At 41.6% G+C, this 21643-nt stretch overlaps 1 protein-coding gene across 6 annotated transcripts in view; it reads right to left on the reverse strand.

The window, feature by feature from the left end:
• The window catches only part of SEMA3D (semaphorin 3D), a 183192-nt gene that overhangs the window by 82227 nt on the left and 79322 nt on the right, over positions 1 to 21643 (reverse strand). For all 6 annotated transcript variants that reach the window (XM_077836139.1, XM_077836164.1, XM_077836155.1 and 3 more), the window contains one exon: positions 12715 to 12875. In XM_077836139.1, the coding sequence (XP_077692265.1) occupies positions 12715 to 12875 (161 nt within the window). The remainder of the gene's footprint in view (positions 1 to 12714; positions 12876 to 21643) is intronic.

The following is a 21643-nucleotide window of genomic DNA, read 5'->3' on the forward strand; positions in this document are numbered from 1 at the left end:
TGCAATCAGGCCATATGTATTTCCCTTACTGTCAAAATGCAATCATTCATTTACAATTACCTTTGTGGTAAGAAACTTTGTGGTCAACAGTGTGCCCTTGTTGCCAAGAAGGCCAGTGGCATTTTGGGATGTATAAGTAGGGACATTGCCAGCAGATCGAGGACGTGATTGTTCCCCTCTATTCAACACTGGTGAGGCCTCATCTGGAGTACTGTGTCCAGTTTTGGGCCCCACACTACAAGAAGGATGTGGAAAAATTGGAAAGAGTCCAGTGGAGGGCAACAAAAATGATTAGGGGACTGGAACACATGACTTATGAGGAGAGGCTGAGGGAACTGGGATTGTTTAGTCTGCGGAAGAGAAGAATGAGGGGGGATTGGATAGCTGCTTTCAACTACCTGAAAGGGGGTTCCAAAGAGGATGGCTCTAGACTGTTCTCAGTGGTAGCAGATGACAGAACAAGGAGTAATGGTCTCAAGTTGCAGTGGGGGAGATTTAGGTTGGATATTAGGAAAAACTTTTTCACTAGGAGGGTGGTGAAACACTGGAATGCGTTACCTAGGGAGGTGGTGGAATCTCCTTCCTTAGAAGTTTTTAAGGTCAGGCTTGACAAAGCCCTGGCTGGGATGATTTAATTGGGGATCGGTCCTGCTTTGAGCAGGGGGTTGGACTAGATGACCTCCTGAGGTCCCTTCCAACCCTGATATTCTATGATTCTATGAAACTATTAGTAAAGGAAATTTAAGTTACATAAACTTTAACCCTTTACAGCAATATTTATTTCAAGAAAAGATAAGGCCTTATAATGTCATCTCAGGAAGTGGAGCTCGAATTTGCTCTTCCAGAGCATAGCTCAGGTGACATAATGAAAGCACCTTGGTCTGAATCAGACATGCCAGTACAGCCGGTGCCAGGGGCATGGATGTTTGGGAGAAAGTACTGGGAAAGAAGCAGGGTCATCAGGGTGAGATGTTGGGGTGACTGAGTGGAAGATGGCATTGGTTTCAGTGGGGTACAGCATAAGTAAGGTAAGAGATTCAGGTGGATGGACCCTAATTCCTGGGCAGAGTCTTTTGAAGAACTGAAGCTTAAGGCATGATAGCACGTGTGGTACAAAATGGACAGATCAGGCTGGGACATGAACGCTTTTTGCCATGCTGACTGAGGAAACGGACAGAGTCAATCCTGACTACAGAAGAGTCACTTGGTTTACATCCTAGCTACTTGACAGCCTCAGAGTTTAGCATTCTAAAGACATAAATCAGTCACTGAAGGGTAGCTTAAGTGCTGCAACTTAACAATCTGTTTACAATTCTGCACAAAGGATTTAATCGTTTACTATTCATGTGAGAAATGAGAGGTTCCCTGAAAATTCCATTTCTAAAATGTAACACATCAAGATTACATAATAAATTATCAAGTATGATCACAGAGCTGAAGCACTTTTAGTTCTAAAAGTGATCAAACTGTACACAATAATTCCCCAGGGCTTGTTACTGCTAACACTGGCCCTCATAAGTAACTTTAGTTATGTCAATAGTCCCATTGACTTCTCATGTGCATCAAGCTATTTACCTGCATAAAGAAAAGGAGTACTTGTGGCACCTTAGAGACTAATCAATTTATTTGAGCATGAGCTTTTGTGAGCTACAGAAGTGAGCTGTAGCTCACGAAAGCTCATGCTCAAATAAATCGGTTAGTCTCTAAGGTGCCACAAGTACTCCTTTTCTTTTTGCGAATACAGACTAACACGGCTGTTACTCCGTTACCTGCATAAGCGTTTCCAAGATCCTAGCTATAGACTTAAGACTGGATGCCTTTCTGGAAGATATGCTTTAGTCAACAAAACTTATTGGGCTTAATATAGAAGTAAATGGACAAAATGTTATGACCTATGTGTGACACCCTGGCACCCCAATAATCACCACTGTCATGTAATTAGGGTATGTTTTGTACGAAGTATGCCTCGCGACGTATTATTCTAAAAGTCTTGATCTGCTAGATATTAATATCTCATTGTATTGTATGTGCTATCGTCATATCATAGAATATCAGGGTTGGAAGGGACCTCAGAAGGTCATCTAGTCCAACACCCTGCTCAAAGCAGGACCAATCCCCAACTAAATCATCCCAGCCAGAGCTTTGTCAAGCCTGACCTTAAAAACCTCAAAGGAAGGAGATTCCACCACCTCCCTAGGTAACGCATTCCAGTGTTTCACCACCCTCCTAGTGAAAAAGGTTTTGCTAATATCCAACCTAAATCTCCCCCACTGCAACTTGAGACCATTACTCCTTGTTCTGTCATCTGCTACCACTGAGAACAGTCTAGAGCCATTCTCTTTGGAACCCCCTTTCAGGTAGTTGAAAGCAGCTATCAAATCCCCCCTCATTCTTCTCTTCCGCAGACTAAACAATCCCAGTTCCCTCAGCCTCTCCTTATAAGTCATGTGTTCCAGTCCCCTAATCATTTTTGTTGCCCTCCGCTGGACTCTTTCCAATTTTTCCACATCCTTCTTGTAGTGTGGGGCCCAAAACTGGACACAGTTCTCCAGATGAGGCCTCACCAATGTCGAATAGAGGGGAACAATCACGTCCCTCGATCTGCTGGCAATGCCCCTACATATACATCACAAAATGCCATTGGCCTTCTTGGCAACCAGGGCACACTGTGAACTCATATCCAGCTTCTCGTCCACTGTAACCCCTAGGTCCTTTTCTGCAGAACTGCTGCCAAGCCATTCGGTCCCTAGTCTGTAGCGGTACATGGGATTCTTCCGTCCTAAGTGCAGGACTCTGCACTTGTCCTTGTTGAACCTCATCAGATTTCTTTTGGCCCAATCCTCTAATTTGTCTAGGGTCCTCTGTATCCTATCCCTACCCTCCAGCGTATCTACCTCTCCTCCCAGTTTAGTGTCATCTGCAAACTTGCTGAGGGTGCAATCCACACCACCCTCCAGATCATTTATGAAGATATTGAACAAAACCGGCCCAAGGATCGACCCTTGGGGCACTCCACTTGATACCGGCGGCTGCCAACTAGACATGGAGCCATGGATCACTACCCGTTGAGCCCAACAATCTAGCCAACTTTCTATCCACCTTATAGTCCATTTATCCAGCCAATACTTCTTTAACTTGCTGGCAAGAAGTGTCAAAAGCTTTGCTAAAGTCAAGGAACAATGTGTCCACCGCTTTCCCCTCATCCACAGAGCCAGTTATCTTGTCATAGAAGGCAATTAGATTAGTCAGGCACGACTTGCCCTTGGTGAATCCATGCTGACTGTTCCTGATCACTTTCCTCTCCTCTAAGTGCTTCAGAATTGATTCCTTGAGGACTCAATTATGTGACTCAAATATGTGACGTTATGAAGTGGGCTATGTTTGTGTTACTGAAACAAGTTGTGAGGTTGAGAACACCCACAAGCAGCCTTTCAGATACAACAATAAAAAAGCCAAACAATGTTAATGTTTTATTGAGGAAATGCACACAAGCACAAGGATTACCCCAGGAACTGTGTACAATAGAAACCTCTCAGAGATAGAACTACACAATGGGAAATGTTTGACCCAAGTCACAGCAAAAAGAGCTTTCCAGCAAGTGGGAAGAAAATATAAAAAGGTGGAAATGACATCATGACAACACACCTGAAAACACCTGAGGAACAAAGATGAACTGAGGGAAGTGATGGTCCCAGACTAAAGGGATTTTTAGCCTGTGAATGGAACACCTGGGGATTCCAAGCTGTAAGCAAGTGCAGCTTGCCCGTTAAGAATTTCCAGCTTGATTGTATCAGCTCTTAGGGTGAGAATCTGCTATTTAAATCCAATCTAGTTAGTATATTAAGTTTAGTTTGCATTTTTAGTTAATTTGCTAGGTAATCTGTTTTGATCTGTTTTCTTTCACTTATAATCACTTAAATCTATCTTTTATGGTTAATAAACTTATTTTTGCTTTATCTAAACCAGTGTGTGGGAATCATAACTCGGGGCAAAAAGCTGTTGCGTATTCCTCTCCACATTGAGGGAGGGGGCAAATGTTATGAGCTTTCGCTGTACAATTCCCGTGCAATGCAAGATGGGATAATTGTGGGTTTATACTCCAGAGGGGGTGCGTGCCTGAGGAGCTGGTAGTTGCCCTCGCTGTAGCCTTCCCATGCAGGGGCTGGTCCAAGAGCCTGCATGTAACTGCAGCTGGGTGCGTCCCTACCTGTATGTATGCTGGTGAAAGTGCAGGCTGGAGAGGGCTTTGCAGCTTGTCACAGCAGTACAGTGTAAGAGGGAGCCCAGGGTGTTGGGTCAGGGGGGCTCAATGGTACCCCAGTTCCAGGCGGCACCCTGGGAGAACCGGTCACACTATGTTATCGAGAAAATCAGACCAATCTAGTGGTCCCTTCTGACCTTAAAATGTACAAATCTATCGATCTGTGGATGGCTTGGACTGACAAGGTCAAAGCAAAACTTACTTTATTCTGCAAGATGCATTTAAGCTTATGCATTCAATGCAAAATGTAAGTGTTGTAATCTCTTACTGACCAAACCGTTTTATCCTGGAATTCCGCAAAAGGAAGCTCATTAACAAAACCATTTTCACGATAATGAACATGGACAAATGCTACATGCATGCCCTGCTAAAATCTGTTATGAGGTTGCACTACAAGTATTACAGAATTATTTTTTTTCAAATCTAGATAATTATTTCTGGATTTAGAATAATTAGTTTTCATTCCATAAATACCACCAATTAGAGCTTATAAATTGCATGGAGAGCATCTGTATCTTAAATATCTGTGAAAATTGTAGGTTACCTAACTTCAGTGAAGAATGTAACTGTATTAAAGATGTGATCCATCCACTCAAAAGGTTTTTTTTCTTTTAATCATTTATTTTTCTTGAAAAGTATATATAATGAAGATCCAAAGGTCAAAGCTGACTTTATAGTTTCATGATTTTGTCTTATGTAGCTCTGATCTAGAATGTACCCTATTATTACTGTTTGACCTTATGCAAGCGACTGCTCTGTGCCTCAGTTTCCCCATCACTAAGAAAGATAGAAAGAACATGCAGCATCAATAGAAGGTTTTATGTTGCTCTAAAATAAAATGCCCCCAAATGTAAAATTGTAACATTATGGCATATGACTCTGTTTGTAGTGGTCATTCAGCTCTATGGATTACACATTAAATTTCCAGAAATCAGGTCGTATTGGTGCTGGGGTGCTTGTCATTTGTTTTCACTGATCAGTGGGGCAGTTGGTAAAAAGAAATTCCAAGTAATTTCTTCTATTTTTTTCAAAGGTTCAAAAGAATTTCACACTTTTTTACATATTGCTTAGCAGAAAGAAAAGACATTTACAGTATTTGGGAATGCTAGGTAAGGCCAGTTTTAATGTCATGTTTGTATGACAGTTGCTCTATAGGTACATGAAATCTGTTATATGCATGTGTCCACTTTGAGATATTCACTGTTCAGTGATTTGGACACAGTGATCATTCAGACACACCGATATTAAGGGAGGATTGTCCAAATCAGTTCTTACAACAGGATCCCATTGTATTGGCTGCACTCTCAAAGCTAAGATTTTTTTAGACCATTACTAAACAAAGAAGGGTAAAAAGTAAACTCCTTATCTAAATCTTGTCCCATAATTAATTTTTTAAAATAATTACTCTTTCCTTTTTAAGAATTTTACTGAAGCATGAAGATTTAAATGAACCACAAGAATAGCTGCAGCTCCTTAAAATGTTAGGCATATATTCTGAATTTTCCTTTAGTGTACATCTGCCACACATCTCCACACTTTCAACAGACACATACATACCTGACGGTCTGACTCCTACACCTGAAATGTACATTCCCAGACTTATGTCTCACAGGGCTTTTCAAAGTCATGTATTTTATTACTGACTGAAAAACAGGTACAGGAAAAAATGGTTCGCTATATGCAAGCAAGCTACTCAAAAAGGGGACCTGATTCTCCTCTTGCCCAGCATAATTCAGCAGTAACTCAAAGTCAGTGGAGTTACACTGCTGTCAAACCAGTGCATTTTATTGCTACCCAATTACTGCATACATTCACAATGTAATCAAACCATGTAAATATGCCTGGAAGCTGGAGAGAAATTCAAGAAGGAATCTAGTCTAACCTCCTGTGTAACACAGGCCAAAGAACTTTCCCCAAATAAATTCAAGAGCATATTTTCCACAAAAACATTAAGACTTGGTTTAAAAATTGCCAGTGATGGAGAATCTACCATGTTCCTTAGTAAATTGTTCCAATGGTTAATTACCCTCACTGTTAAAAATTTGCACCTTATTTCCAGTCTGAATTTGCCTAGCTTCAACTTCCACCCACTGGTTTGTGTTATACCTTTCTCTGCTACATTGAAGAGCCCATTATCAAACATATATTCCTCATATAGGTACTTATAGACTAATCCAGTCACCCCTTAACCTTCTCTTTGTTAAACTAAATAGATCAAGCTCCTTAAGTCTATCACTATAAGGCATGTTTTCTAATCCTTTAAATCATTTTCATGGCTCTTCTCTGAACCCTCTCCAATTTATCGACATCTTTTTTGAATTGTGGACATCAGAATTGGACACAATATTCCAGCAGTCGTCACACCACTGCCAAATACAGAGATAAGATAACCTACTCAGGATTTCCCTGTCTAGGCATCTAAGGTCCTTAGCACTTCTGGCCACAGTGTCGCACTCGGAGCTCCTGTTCAGCTGATTATCCACCAGGACCCTCAAATCTTTTTTCTATCTGAACACTATAGTGAGGTCTTAATATATAACTATTTTCACTTTAGGATTTGATTGTATTTAAACTATCAATTATATTAAAAGAAAATAATCTTTTAATAGTATTTATTTTTGTAAAATGAATGGTTAAAGATACATTACAAGCATATATGAAAATTAGAAAGAAAATATAAAAAGCACCAGATGCTGATTTCAGTGACACCAGTGCAAAACTGGAAAGACTTCATTAACTTCAATGGAGTTACTCTGTTTTTCCCTCCCACTGTAAATGAGAGAAGAAATTACCCCACAGTTCGTTTGTCATGAGGGGAAAACTACGCTCAACATGATAGCTAGGGAAAATGCCACCCCTTTTCACATTAGTCTCTCCTCTTCATTTGAATGCAAATCCCGCCCTCACATATTTGAGCAAAGCCCAAGATGACCAGGATCTTTCAGATGGAAGCATACCACCTATTCATTACACCAAAAGCCAAGCAGTGACACATGAATATGGCAGTGGATGATTGCACTGTATTTTATGGCAGCATTACAAAAGGAAAAGAAAGATACATTCTCTTCTAACTAAAATTCTTGTGCTGTTCCAGTCAGATAAGGTATTCTTTACATGATGTCCTGGTCTGTTGTGTTGCTCTGCCCTGTTGAAAGGCTGCTGGGGCTTTCACCACAGATGTGGCTGAGTCTGAACGAAAGGTGAAGCGATTTCTTCACTCAGTTCATTGGGCTGTATGTTTCCATGTGATTTTGGACTAAGGAAAGTGTTCCAACATGCGGGGAAGCAAGTTCCATGAGAAGAAACCCACCAAGGAGGCGACTGTCATTGTTCATCTGGGGCCATGTAAACTGGTGGGCTGATCCAGCAGCAGGGGGAAGATGAAAGCAAGCTCCAAACAACAGCTTGACTCCAGTTCTCTTCTCAGGGCTTTCTTTACTAGCAGACATGCAGACCAAAACCAAACACAGGCGAGAACAGTCCCACTGCCCCCCCGGGCTTCTCTTAGCTTCATAGCCCTTCCAGCTTCTTCTAGAACTTCACAGGCCACCCCAGCTGAGGCTTCTCTCCAGGTAGCTCCTGATCTTTGCAGGTGGCTCTTTTCAGGTCTTACATCCTGACTGGTGCAGAGAGCCCCTTCCCTCACCTTGGGTCCCCATTGTCTGCTCCTCTGCATAAGAGGTAGGAAGCCCTGTATCCAATTTCCTGTAAGACACCTTACCTGCAACTACATTTCCCAGTCTAATTGGTCTGAGGGCCTTAACAGGCACACTTCCATGTGTGCATGAGCCCCACGGTTCAGTGTCCTAATACAGGCCCACTCCCACATTACTGCTATGCTAAAATTCCTGTTAATTCAGTCCAGATTTAGGGAAAACTCCCACTGATTTAAATAGAAGTTTTGCTTGAGAATGGGTGTCAAAATAGGGCCCTTATCAAGTGTTTGTTTTACTATATGAGGATGGGGTCTGTCCAACAGTGAAAAGAGATAAATCACAGGACTGTTAATCCACATGCTACCCCTCAAACATTCACATGGTGTTGCTACAAAACAAGCTGCAAGCTAAGGATGCCCTCAACTACAACAATTTGTGACCTTATGTCAGTGCACACTGTGGCAGGTCAAAATAACTCACTCCAAAGAAGAGAGTGGGGATGTGACATGTTTATCTGTTTGGCCCATATGTGGATGTGTTTTCTAGCACTGACAGCTCCTGTAGGTTGGCAGCTTTTCAGGAGTTTGTCAGCTCTTGATAGCATTCCTATTGCTGCAAAGAAGGGTGGGTCCCACTGTAGATCGCACAGTGATAACCACGCTAACATGTAACCCTGCTTACACTGCTGAGGGCAGTAAGTACATAAGATGCAGAGGAATATGGGAATTCCTGTGCAGCATTTTCACCAACATTTGTACAGTTGACTGAAGTTATTTTCTTTATTTATTCATTTAAATTTAAAATAATAAGCCAAGGCTCTAGGTGCCCTAACAATACAATAAATGCAATGAATCCCATCGGTATAGAAGTAGTCATTTCAGCAAGAACTCAGCCAGCCAGATGCCTATCAGAACTCCTTTTCACCTCTTCATCATTGTGAGGAGCATGCTCTCTTCAAAATCCTTTCTACTGCCTTCCTTTTAAACTACACCCTCTAATGGTTACAAACTACTGTTCTTCAAGTATACCACCTAGGAGTGACATGCTGCAACAAACATCCACTGGTGCTCTTTTCTGTCTACTTCTATGCTGATTTTGCGGTTATTATTTGTTTGAAAAGAGTCACAGGGTCTCTTCTTTATAAGCAGTTTGCAATATTTGTCAAGTGTCTTAAGCTCTTTGGACGAAGACATTAGGGCATATGCCTATGAGCTCTCTTATGGAAAAGCCCTATGGAATTTAACAGAAAACCCTCTTGAGGTTTGTAGGTCCTATGTAATTTCATAGACAATTCTATCCCTGCTATAGAAAGGTGATCCTATTCTATTAAGTGCTATAGACTTATACAGTAATATCTAAAAAATTCCTAAATTAATTGATCTATAATTTGAATGGTATTTTCATTCCTTTTACATTCTACAGGGCGATCGTGACTGTGCTGAAAAGGGGATAGTTTTTCAACCATAACACAGTTGACACATTAATAGACGGGAGTTATCAATCACCTCCACAATTACCTAGAATAAGCTGATTAAAAGCTACAACAATTAAAGAAACCATGTACTTGAAGAAAAAAAATCTGTTAATTGGTGATGAAACTGTGATATGACAGAATACAGAAGCTATTTTTTTTAAAAAAAGTATTAAAATAATACTCCTCATCAAGAATTTCATAGTGGGTAGCTGCTCTGTCTCTTTCCAACATATGTGACTAACTATGCTGTAACAGAAAGTTGTAAAAAGGTATTTTTTTAAAAAAAGGGGGAAGGGTCCCCTGCTTTTGAGGCTTCTTTAAATACTATTCCAGAAATACTGTAACTTATCTGAACAGACTCTACAATGTAAATTTGTCAAGTGAATGTATAGAAAGTGGCATTCTAAGAGAAAATAGGGGGATATTCAGAGTTAGATATTCAGGGTTATAACTGTTCTTCTAAAAAAAGAAAAGGAGGACTTGGGGCACCTTAGAGACCAACAAACCTAAGGTGCCACAAGTCCTCCTTTTCTTTTTGCGGACACAGACTAACATGGCTGCTACTCTGAAAACTGTTCTTCTGAATCCCCCAAAACTGAGTAACAGCCTGTATGCACATCTCTAGATTCACTAGGTTTATAAAATTCAAACACTGTTCGTGCTCTTTTTCCCTCCGATGAATGAAAACCTGGGCATTAGTTATACAAACTTTCAGTCTGACTGCAAACCTCTTGTGCCCGTCTCAAACCTCTAAGCAGGATTCTTGTATCATCCTTCTGTAGAGTCATTTGTAATTGTACCATTTGCAGGAAGAAATTTAATATCCTGATATGTTGCTTCTATCCCTAATGGACACCTATAGCACAATACCCTTTTTTCAGAAGACTCTTAGTTCAAAGAGTACAAAGGAGACACTTCAGACCCTGGTAGTCCCAACATGTGTGGTTTCCTCACACAAGGAAAGGCTGCAGCTGAGCCGAGTGGCACAGAGCCAATCAAAACCACAGTCAGTCTAAACACAGCACAGACAAACACTACATTCTGACACTTATTTGCTACTGGAGAGCACCCTTTGGCATTTGATACTGGAGAGTAACCTTAGGCTACAACGTACGTGAAATCTCTCTCTCCCCCTATCATTGTGTAAGTATATTATGGTTATGGATGCCAGCACTAAACAGATAAGACAGACAGACTGATACATAGATGCCAATATTGTAAAACTTGAGTACCTAAAATTAGGCATTGAAATCCATACTTAGGCATTTAAATAAATGGTCCACTACACAAAAGTTCTTCCCCCTCCCATTGAAATTAATGGGATAAGTAGGTTCTCAGCACCTTTGGTCACTCATTTAGCAGCCAAAATATACCTTGTGTGGCTGTCTTGTGATAAAACTCAAGACAGTTAAATGAAACTCCATAGCAAAATTGTCAGTGAAAACTGGGTTTGATCCTGGGGTACATCTACACACATAGCCTCCTGTGAAGTTAGGATCTACTAAAATCTACAAATTTTAATTAGTTACATATTTCAAATTATCACAGTATCAATCAGTTTTTCACTTATTTGATTTTGATTTATCACAAGTAAATTTTAGTTCTATTATAAAGTGAGTTTACACTCTGGAAAGCACTTCTACAGAAATAGCAGTATATGGTTCCATAGTAATTGTCTCAGTAACTTCAGCCTGAATGCTGAGGTGCTTATAGTAGCAAAACTCCCACTGAAATCATTGGGAGTTTAGCTAAAGTAAAGACTTGTAGAAACAGAAATCTGCCTCCCTTACACGTGATTTCCCCTTCTTCCACTGCCCAGTTGCCAAAAACTGGGATAAGAAAGTGTATGGTAGGAATAACTGCAGCAGGAATAATTCTGTTATCCATAACTATGCCTAAGAGATGGGTGGGTGCCATTTGTACATTGTCACAATTCTGACTATACTATTGAGCTCTATGATTGAAAATGATCATTCGGAAAAGCATACAAAGAAATAGGAATAAAAGAATAAGTAATAGCTATTCAGATTGTGAAGTTTGATATTAGAAACTCTTTTCTACGGTGCTCTCATGTCTTCCCTTCAGACAGATGGGCCCAACCTGAGTTATACTGGTATAGCCCACAGCAGAATTTACCTTTTAAAGCCTCCTGTTGTATATAAAGAAAATATAAAACACAGCTGAGGATCTAACTTTCTTCAATCAGAAACATATATGTGATCATCAAAAAGCAGTTTTAGTTAGAGTTTTTGTGCTAGTACTTGGTTTTTATACACTAGGAGCCAAAGGTATGTGCAAAAAGCATCAAATCATCATCCCCACTGGAAATATTGAAGGTTAAACTGACACCCTTCTCTTAGATATGGTCTAGAACAGTGGTTCCCAAACTGTTCCACCGCTTATGCAAGGAAAGCACCTACTGGGCCGGGTCGGGCCGATTTGTTTACCTGCTGCGTCTGCAGGTTCGGTTGATCGCAGCTCCCAGTGGCCACGGTTCGCTGCTCCAGGCTAATGGGAGCTGCTGGAAGAGGCGGCCAGTACGTCCCTCGGCCCGCACCGCTTCCCGCAGCTCCCATTGGCCTGGAGCAGCAAACCGCAGCCACTGGGAGCCGCGATCAGCCGAACCTGCGGACACGGCAGGTAAACAAACTGCCCCGGCCCACCAGGGGCTTTCCTTGCACAAGCGGCAGAACAAGTTTGGGAATCACTGGTCTAGAAGTAACAAAATTAATTTTACCCAGGGTAGAGGCATGGGCTATGTATGGTAGCACCCAACAGAGGTCCCTTGTAACCCAAATAATTCTCACTATTAGTACAGTTAAGAATATTTAAATTTTCTTCAAAATGTTGAGTGCCATTTAAAACACAGCAGACTAACATACTAATGGGACATATTGTATGCTTAGTTAGACCCGTAACCCCAATGAAATCAGTAAGCAAGGACAGAAATGACCTCACTGTTTGTTTGTTTTTTAAATTTTTGTCATGCAAATGTCTCCATTAGGCTAAAGAAGAAACAAATACTTTGAGAGGTGTCCTTGCCATTTGTTGATATTTTGGTTTCATGAAGTGCACAGCCTCTATAGGTATCCGACCTAATACATTTCTTTATTGCTACAAGGGGTCACACACACTGACAACCACCGTTGATTAAAAGCAAACCATGTAACAATGGGAGGTGAGATTATTAAGTCCGGTTACGAGGACGCATCACGTAGCGCATTTGCCATTTAGCCAGCAAGACAGAAAAAAACAAAAACACAGGACCGGGAAAGGGGCTGAAAACAAACTTATCAGATGAACTGTGTAGAAAACAAACTGACCTTTTTTACATTTTTGTTTAAATCAACCAAGCTGAGCAGAAAGATGTGGTCTTTAGCTCCGATTAGCAGCCAGCCTCTCTCCTCATCTAGCAGCAGGGTCCGAAAATCAAACCCCTCCGCTGAGCCCAGGAATGGGATACAGCTGTTTGAAAGCAGCAAGTCTGTGGGAAAATGAAGAAAATCTTTATAATCAAAATGTTTACATATGACTCATTGGTGTCTGTTATAAATATATGCAACCACCATGGAGGTTGCCGGTGAGATAACTGCAGCGGACAGCATATCTTTCTGGAGTCAAAATACAGTTTTTGTTATTCTCAAACATGATTTTTTTGGCTTTCAGTTGGGTTATATTTACTTTCACAACTGATTTTTAATGTGTAAAAATTTGTTAATAAATATTTTAAAAAGTCTCTGAGGAATCAGACTTTTGGAAGAAATTGGAAACAGGGAAAAGGCAAAACTTTGGAAGAAATTTGCTACATCTTCTTCTTGCTGCTATAAAATCTGGCCATATTATTAACATTATTCTGTATTTTAATTACCATTATGATTATTCACACCACTCAAGGATGAGGACCCCAATGTGCTCAGCTCTACACAAACAATGTAACAATAAAGACAGTCACTGACCCAGAGAAATATCAGACACAATGTAACAGGTGAACCAAAGAGATAAGTTAGGAAAGGAAGGATCTGAGAGATTGAGGTAATAATAAAATTGATAGAGGTTAGCATAAAAAGTGAGACAACGTGGGTGAGGGAATATCTTTTATTGACCAACTTCTGTTGGTGAGAGAGACAAACTTTCGAGTTACACAGAGCCCTTCCTGAGGTCTGGGAAAGGAGAGGATCACAGCTAGATAAAAGCTCAAACAGATAGGTTAGCATAAGTAGTTAGCACATCTCGTAAGGGACCATTCAAGGTGAAGTGGGCCAATTAACACCCCTGTAGTCATAGGACAAAAAGGGGGGCTAGTGGGTTACAGATTGTTGTAATAAGCCATGAATCCAGTATCTTTATTAAAACCATGATTTTTAGTGTCTCGTAAAGTTATGAATTTAATCTCCCAGGCTTGTCCTTTGAAGATGTTGTGCAGCTGTCCTTTGAGCCTGGGAGCTTAAATCCGTAAGCTAGACACTAAAAATCATGGTCTTAATAAAGACCCTGGATTTGTGGCTTATTACAACAATCTGTAACTCAGGCCACGTCTGTGTGTGCAGCACAGCAGCAGCGCAGCTGTACTGATATAGCGTCTGCAGAGCTCTCCCATCGGCACAATCTCCACGAACCGCGGAAGACACAGCGCTGTGTATACGAGCGCTTCTGTCAGAGTAACTTATGTCGCTCAGGGGGGTGGAATATTCACACGCCTGAGTGAGTATGTTTTGCCGATATAGGCTGTTGTGTAGACATAGCCTCACTAAGCCCCCTTTTTGTCCTATGACTACAGGGGGGCTAATGGGCCACTTCACCTTGAATGGTACCTTTGAATATCTGCTAACTACTTATGCTAAACTATCTGTTCCGTCTTGTATTTAGCTGTGACTCTTAGGCTATGTCTACACTACTGCCTATGTTGGGAAAACTTATCTCGCTCAAGGGTGTGAATATTCCACCCCGAGTGACACAAGTTACACCAACATAAGCGCTCGTATGCACGGCGCTATGTCAGCAGGAGAGTTTGTCCCGCCAACATAGCTTCTGCTGCTCGCGGAGGTGGCTTTATTACGCTGACGAGAGAGCTCTCTCCTGTCAGCATAGAGCGCCTTCACCAAATGCGCTGCAGCTGCGTTGTAAGTGTAGACAGAGACTAAGTACCTTTCCCAGGCTTGAGGAAGAGCTCTGTGTAGCTTGACAGCTGTCTCTCTCACTAACAGAAGGTGGTCCAATAAAAGCTATTACCTCACCCATCTGGTCTCTAATATCCTGGGACTGACATGGCTACAACAACACTGCACAGCATAAAAAGTCTCAGTTCGCCACTTGTCTACCCATACGGGTGGTTGGGGATGTACAGGAGCATAGTATTAACATTTGAAATAATCTAAGCAACACATATGAGACTCAGGTATGGCACTATGGCGCAGTCTTGCAGTAGGGGGCAGTATGGAGACAAACCAGCCCAGCCAATGCTAAAGGAAGCTTGCATGGTGCCTGAGCCAGGCACAATGGCCCAGGTCCTCAAGGTATTTAGCTACCTACCTCCAGGAGCCTTGGAGGAGCACAGCCAGTGTACCCGCATGAAAAGGAGGCAGCGTGTGCTTGCCCCACATTGCTGATCTATCAGCAGAGGAAGTGGGCCATTGCTAGGCCCCTCTATTCGCGTTGTCTAACCTGAGCAACAAGTGCACATACTTGAATTGAGCTGTTGCTTTTGTGAGACATCCACTTTGGCCAACACTGGAGACTGAACAGGGGAACCTCCAAAGCTAAAAGCATGAGTCTCCACTGCTTGAATTCCAGAGACCCCTTCAGTAGCACGGGCTTTATCTGACTCTGTGGATCCGTGACAGAAGGGGACATGTAACATATGCCAATCAGTGAATTACACTTGCACACAGAAGAGCGCAAAGACTATGACTGAAACCAGCCCAACAAAGCTCTGGAGGACTTTCTGCCTAGGGGCCCTCTTTCAGGGTTCTTACCGGGAAAGCAAGCATAAACCAGGGCTAAAGTTGACCAACCAATCCATCTACTGATATTCTTCTGCCTGACAGTCCCCATAAACACCTCTGTTCTTAGCACATCCTCTAATTCTAACACAGATCATTAAGATAGCCCCACCTCTTCCAGTTTGATTTCTTTTTACTACATGTCCAGCATGCGGCAGTGCTAGATCAGTTTTCCCTTCACGCTGTGGAAGAGAGCACTAATTTGGGGAGAACACACTTAAACATGCAGAAATCATGCATGGCCTGGTTCCCTAAACCGAACCACACACATCTTTTGGGAGAGACAGATGAATCCAGGGATCAACAGAACAATATCAAGGTTCCTTCCTTCTCAAGGTAGGTGGACTTACTCCCACTCCTTTATCTAACCAGCATGATTTATATGCCCAGCACATGAAGAAAAATGTTATTGGGCTTTCATGAACAGGAACTCCCCATTCAACAAAATAAACGGAATACCCCAGAGGACTCTTGCACGCAAACAGAGATATGGCAGACACTATAGACTGCTCAAGGATTAAGCCAGTTTCTTGGGAAAACAGTATTGGGGAAGAAAAAAAAATTTAATCATTATTCATCTGCTAATGAGGATATTGTTTCAATAGTTATAAGCTGGCTCTTTGTCATCGTTATGTATGAAGTCCAGGTATTATTGTCTGGCTCATTATTGAATGTTGTTACAGCACAAGCTGCAGACAAATTGCCCTGTACTGAAGCTTCTGTTCCCTTAGGTGAGATTTATCTGGTGCTATTTGGAAAAGTCTTAATTTAAATAGGATATTAATTCAATTGTTCTGCCTAAGCTGTTTCGGGAAAGAGCTGTCTTTGCATGCATCTTTTAGAGCCAAGGATGTTGCCGGTGTTTAGCAAATAAATAGTATTTTACAAGGGCTGTCTCTTAGTCAGACCAAGAGCACAAGAAGGGAGCTAGGGCTGCACAGGTTTTCATGGCATGATGCTATGAACACCTGAGCCCTGTCCAGACTGCTCCTCAGGCTAAAATGCAGTTGTTGGAAACTGGGTACCAAATTTTCCAGTGGAGACAAGGCAGCGTAGCCTGAATATCTCCATTTATCCACTGAGCAGGTACAGCACACATAGTTAGCTTACCCATACTAATCTGCCAATGGAGGTTGAGGGGATGATTTATTCTCCATGATCCATTCATTTGTTGGCCTCTCTGTGGAGGCAGCCAATCAGTGCCACTTATGGTGCGTTTTTTCTTTTTTTTTTATTTGTGTGTGATGTGGACATCTGTCCACTGGGAATTAAAAGTTGTTCAAGATTCTTTCCAAAGTTGTTGTTAATATTATTTGTATTACTGTAGTGCCCAGAGGTCCCAGTCAAGAATGGGATGCTGTGAAAATACATAGGATAAGATTACCTGCAGCTGTGCACAACAGAGTAATGGGTTACAGCCACTTAATACTCCCTCAGGCTACTCTAACTTGAACTAGCAGCGGTCCCTAAGGCCCTGTTCAGCAGCTGAGCATTGCTGGAGAGCATCATGCTCCAGTCACTCCTCCCTCCTGCCCTCCCCCTCCCCGCCCCATCAGCTCTACACCATTCTGGGATAAAAGCAGAGACCAGGGTGTCTGGCCCATACTACATGTAAATCCCTGCCCTAATGACTTTGCAATCTGGATTAAAACAATGCATAAGAGTTGGGTGTAGCAGACAATGGATGGGCTCAAGGAGGAGAGATGAGAGTAACAGCAATGGGAACACACAGCTACATAGATCAGCCATGGATAATTTGCTGGAATTAATTTTAAAGAAACAGGAGATTTTAATGAACGACTGTAGGCTGGTACATTTTAACAGTTGCCCCCTCTTTTTTTTAGTCCCAAGTCTCATGAGCACAAACTCAAAATGATAGATTGTGTGATGTGTCTAAATGAGACCACTGACCTCATTTTTATCTGCATCCTAGTAAACCAGGATTTGAATCTGGGTATCCAGCGATAGACAGCTACTGTCCTCTCCCACCTGGCTCTGATTGCCATAGCTCATAAAATCAGTCAACATGCTAAGATATATAGCAATGGAATCCAACATATCTGAGAGGGGAAGAATGAGGCACTGGTTTCCTTTTTCATTTGCTTAATTGGAAGGAAATCTCTCTGCAATGAGCATCCCAAAAGGATAATACGTCATTCCTTCTTCATGAGCAAATACTGTCAAGAAAACTTAAGTAATCATCTCAGGCAGCTATTAAGGGGAAGTGAAAGGGTTGTCTCATGACTGGAACACTTGACTGGGAGCCTGGAGAATTTGGACGGATTTTCCATTGTCTTGCGCAGTAATTTATCCTGCGCAGAGGGTGAAAAATGCTATCAAATGGAACAGCCGCATTTCACACTGACTTTATGCAGGGGTCAATGCCAACACAAGGTGCAAAGCAGTGAAGGATCCAGCTGGCAGTGTTTTTACTTTTAACTAATGTATTTCTGAAAAAAAGCTTGGAAATTAGATTCTGCCTATTGCCACTGATAGGATTAAAACTGAGATGTGACCCATTAAAATCTTGCAAAGCAACATTAGCAGAGAACTCATTAAATTACTTCCAAATTAATCATTACAACCACTCACATTAAAAAGAAGCCAAACTTATGGGTTTCCCCCTACCCCTTTTGGGTAAATCTATTAAAGGTGATCAAGGATATTAAAATGATCAAAGTTATCATGAAAAACAGCCCTGTCCACTGCCATCCAGGAGAATTTATTGCTTCTCGGAGAAATGTGTAGATTTGCAGCACTGCACCTTGATCAGTTAGTGGCTGACTGATTCCAACAGTTAAACTGTGTTCTCATATTGCGCAGGAACAGAGTTAATTATACATATGGTCATTTATTAATGTACGGTGAATATTCACTTTAAGAGGTATGCTTTCTGTTTTATTAAAGATTAAAGTTTTTATCACTTCCTCAGAGACTCCGGTTGGGTCATTAAATCGGCATGCAGCTAGTTCCTCATCTACATTAATGTTTGCCCATTAAGTGGTGGAAATTACAGTCATGCCATCATTTTTATTAATGAAGAAAAGCATCTCAGTAGATCTGACTGGCTATGCCAGTACGACTGTTACTCTACAGTACAGCAGTGCTGTAATAAAAATATATTGTATTATGAATGAACATGCCACCGTTTGCACTGTTTACCAGGGACTTTAATGTGTAACCCCACCCCCGACTGCAGTTGTGCAGATAGTCCTATTGACTTCAGCTGTGCACGACTGGGCCCTTATTCTTGGACCAGTGCTCCATCACAGCGTTCAAGACGCTGCTAGCTGGAGCCACTCTCATTTCGATGACCTAATGGAGCCATTTTTCTAAATTATGGGCCAGGTCATCAGCTGGCATGAATGGGCACAGCTCCACTCATTTCTAAAGAGCTGGGCCCATTTACAGCAACTGACGAGCCTGCCTTAAAAGCACATGTGTGTATGTGTACACATTTGAATATACTTTTTTTTTTTAATATCCGGTGGCATTTTTCTCAGTAACTGTGGTGTTAGCTCCTGGAGTCTTGACTAAGCTGCTATTTTAAATGTCCAAGAGTAGCAAGAGCTGCAGAATGAATGAGATAGGTGCGGTGTACAGAGCATTTCATTTCCAAACAAATTTGACTAGAGAAACAGCTGCACAAATAACAGTTAAAGTATTATTATTCCAGAGATGATTAAATGCTGCTTTGTGACTTCATGTTATTGGTGAAAAATGCATAAGGCCTGGTTCACAAACTCCACGTAGCCAAACTAAATAGTTAGCTTTAGACAGCACAAATGAAAACGTATCCGAAATATTTGTTATTATGAAGAAGACCTCAGGCTGTGGATTTACACAGGTTCCCTTTTTCCGAGAGCAGCTTATCTTTCTTGCGTTACTGCCAAATAAAGCAAAGTCATCTTTGTTACCAAGGCAGTTCAATTCACAGATTTTTTTTAAATGGAACTATGGCCATTAAAGGTTACACACGGAAAGTTTAATCCAGCACAAATTATTTACAGCCATGCCAGCCCTGGAATACCACCAGTGGGTACAAGCCACATCCCACCACTCTATTCACATGGCAGGTCAGTGTGGAATGGAAGAAAAGAAACCCCATCCTTGAAACAAAGCTCTCTTTGGGAGAGCTCATGCAAATTAGCTTCCCATCACATTTGTTCCACAATTCCCAGTTCTCAGAACTGCACATCCTGCCTCTCCTCCATCCACCTCCCACAGCTTCCTGCTGTAACTTTCCTGCAAGCCTCAGGTAGACAGTCTGTACTGTTTCACTGGAGTCCATTTCTCCTCCTCTCAATTGCCATTTTAAGTGAACCTAGTCATAGGGGAGTAGCTGAAAAGCCCTACTCTCTAATATCTTGTCTAGCGGTGTGGAGGAAAGGTGCTGAATCTTTAGCCTAATGGACTCTCCTCTTCCTCTCCCTCTCCTGAATCCTCACAAAAAGGAGTTGCCAGCCTGGGAGAAGCCAATAAATGTAGCCTTCTGCCCTATCTTTTAAAAGTTTTCCCTCAGTGACTGAGGTTCAGGCATCTAAAGAAGAACACATCCTCTATATTGGGATGTTGGGACACTTAATATGCTCCTCACTGAATCCTCAAATTGTTCCTAAAATCTGGATTACAGTTTTCACCTGTGGGATTGGCAGGACTATTCACTGAAAGGGCAGCTGTAGAAGGACTTGTGCTATCTTCCACACTCATTATCAGGATTTAAACTTCAGGAATCTCCCATCAATCTTAAAATTGTGAAGGAGGCAAATCCTTAATCTATTCGGCCACAAATCCCCTCCCCGATCTGTTCCCCACATATCTACCAACCAATAAAAATGGAAGCAACATGCCACACAGTTCAGCTAGGGATTGTCCTACAAATTGGAGACAAAAGGGACATGAACTAGGGGACTCCTAGGTCTACAGTTGTTCAGGTCCTAAAAATGGACTTTGACATGAGCTGAATTAGAAATGTCCTCCTAGCCTGGAGCGCTCAGAGGCTCTGTAGGTCAGTAGCAGTAGTTCATTTTGTCTGGACCAATGAAATTATAGAATTGGACCCACAATATTAAAGCGAGAGTCAAGAAAGCTCTGGCTGGGATCATTTAGTCGGGGATCGGTCCTGCTTTGAGCAGGGGGTTGGACTAGATGACCTCCTGAGGTCCCTTCCAACCCTGATATTCTAGGATTCTATGAATGAACTTTCATCTTAAGATCCTGTTCCCTTACCTCCAAATTTCTCATGTCTGGTGTGGAGGATTTTAAAAGTATCATGAGCACAAGGTAAATAGTGCATGCAAATACGCACTAATCAGAAGTACAATGAACACAAAGGAGGCATTTTGTGGGTGGAAAGACTGGCAAAGTTCTCTTTGGCTGTCTTATTTGAATGGTCTGTGTTAAATGGGTTTACTCTGAACCTCTCTTCCCCACTTCCACATCTGTCCCCAGCACTCTGGCCTGCCATCCCTCTTCCATGAATTTCTTTACCATATTTATTTGAGTGCATGATCCAAAGATCTCAAGTTCAAACCAGACTACATTCTCTGAGGGATGCTCAGCTACCAGAAGGCAGGCTATGCTACAAAGCACATAGCTACCACACTGAGTAAAAGGTAAGGACTGGCCTAAAGAGACTAGGACTAGCCAGCGCATACAAAATTTTAAATTGGCAACAGAATGGGTTCAGCAGAAAGCTTATTGCATCAACATGAGCACAGCCATTCTGGGAGACATATTAACTTCCATTAATACAGCCCACCGTGCAGCAGATTCAGCATTTGGTCACAGTCATAGTCAGTGGCTCAGCAGGCAAGTAGCTCTTTACAGTTCAGATGTTCATGTTGCACATTTCAGGCAAATCCAGGTGTTAAAAATGTAACAGTCATACTTACCACGTACAGCAAATAGAGCTTTACTTTCCCAGAGAGTCATACATACAATTATCTGTGGTACTATGCCTCATTTTAAAACAAAATAACTGTCATTACACTTGTCTCCAAAATAGCACCAGCTTTTTACTTTAAAATGTATTTTGCTTTTGAGTTACTCAGAAAGGACTTTACTTTTGGAAAACAATCCTATCTACCTTCAAAACTGGTCAGATTTTGCTTGTTTGCAGTGAGTTTTAAGTCAGAAACATGACTAAAAATGGCTACTTTGACCTTCACTATTCTTCTGCAATGACTTTTATAGCACAGTTTGCTCCATTTACAAGTTGAATGATGATTTTTCTCACTGCGAGCTCTTCAGG

This window comes from Eretmochelys imbricata, chromosome 1, assembly GCF_965152235.1.
Source record: "Eretmochelys imbricata isolate rEreImb1 chromosome 1, rEreImb1.hap1, whole genome shotgun sequence".
Taxonomy (NCBI): domain Eukaryota; kingdom Metazoa; phylum Chordata; order Testudines; family Cheloniidae; genus Eretmochelys; species Eretmochelys imbricata.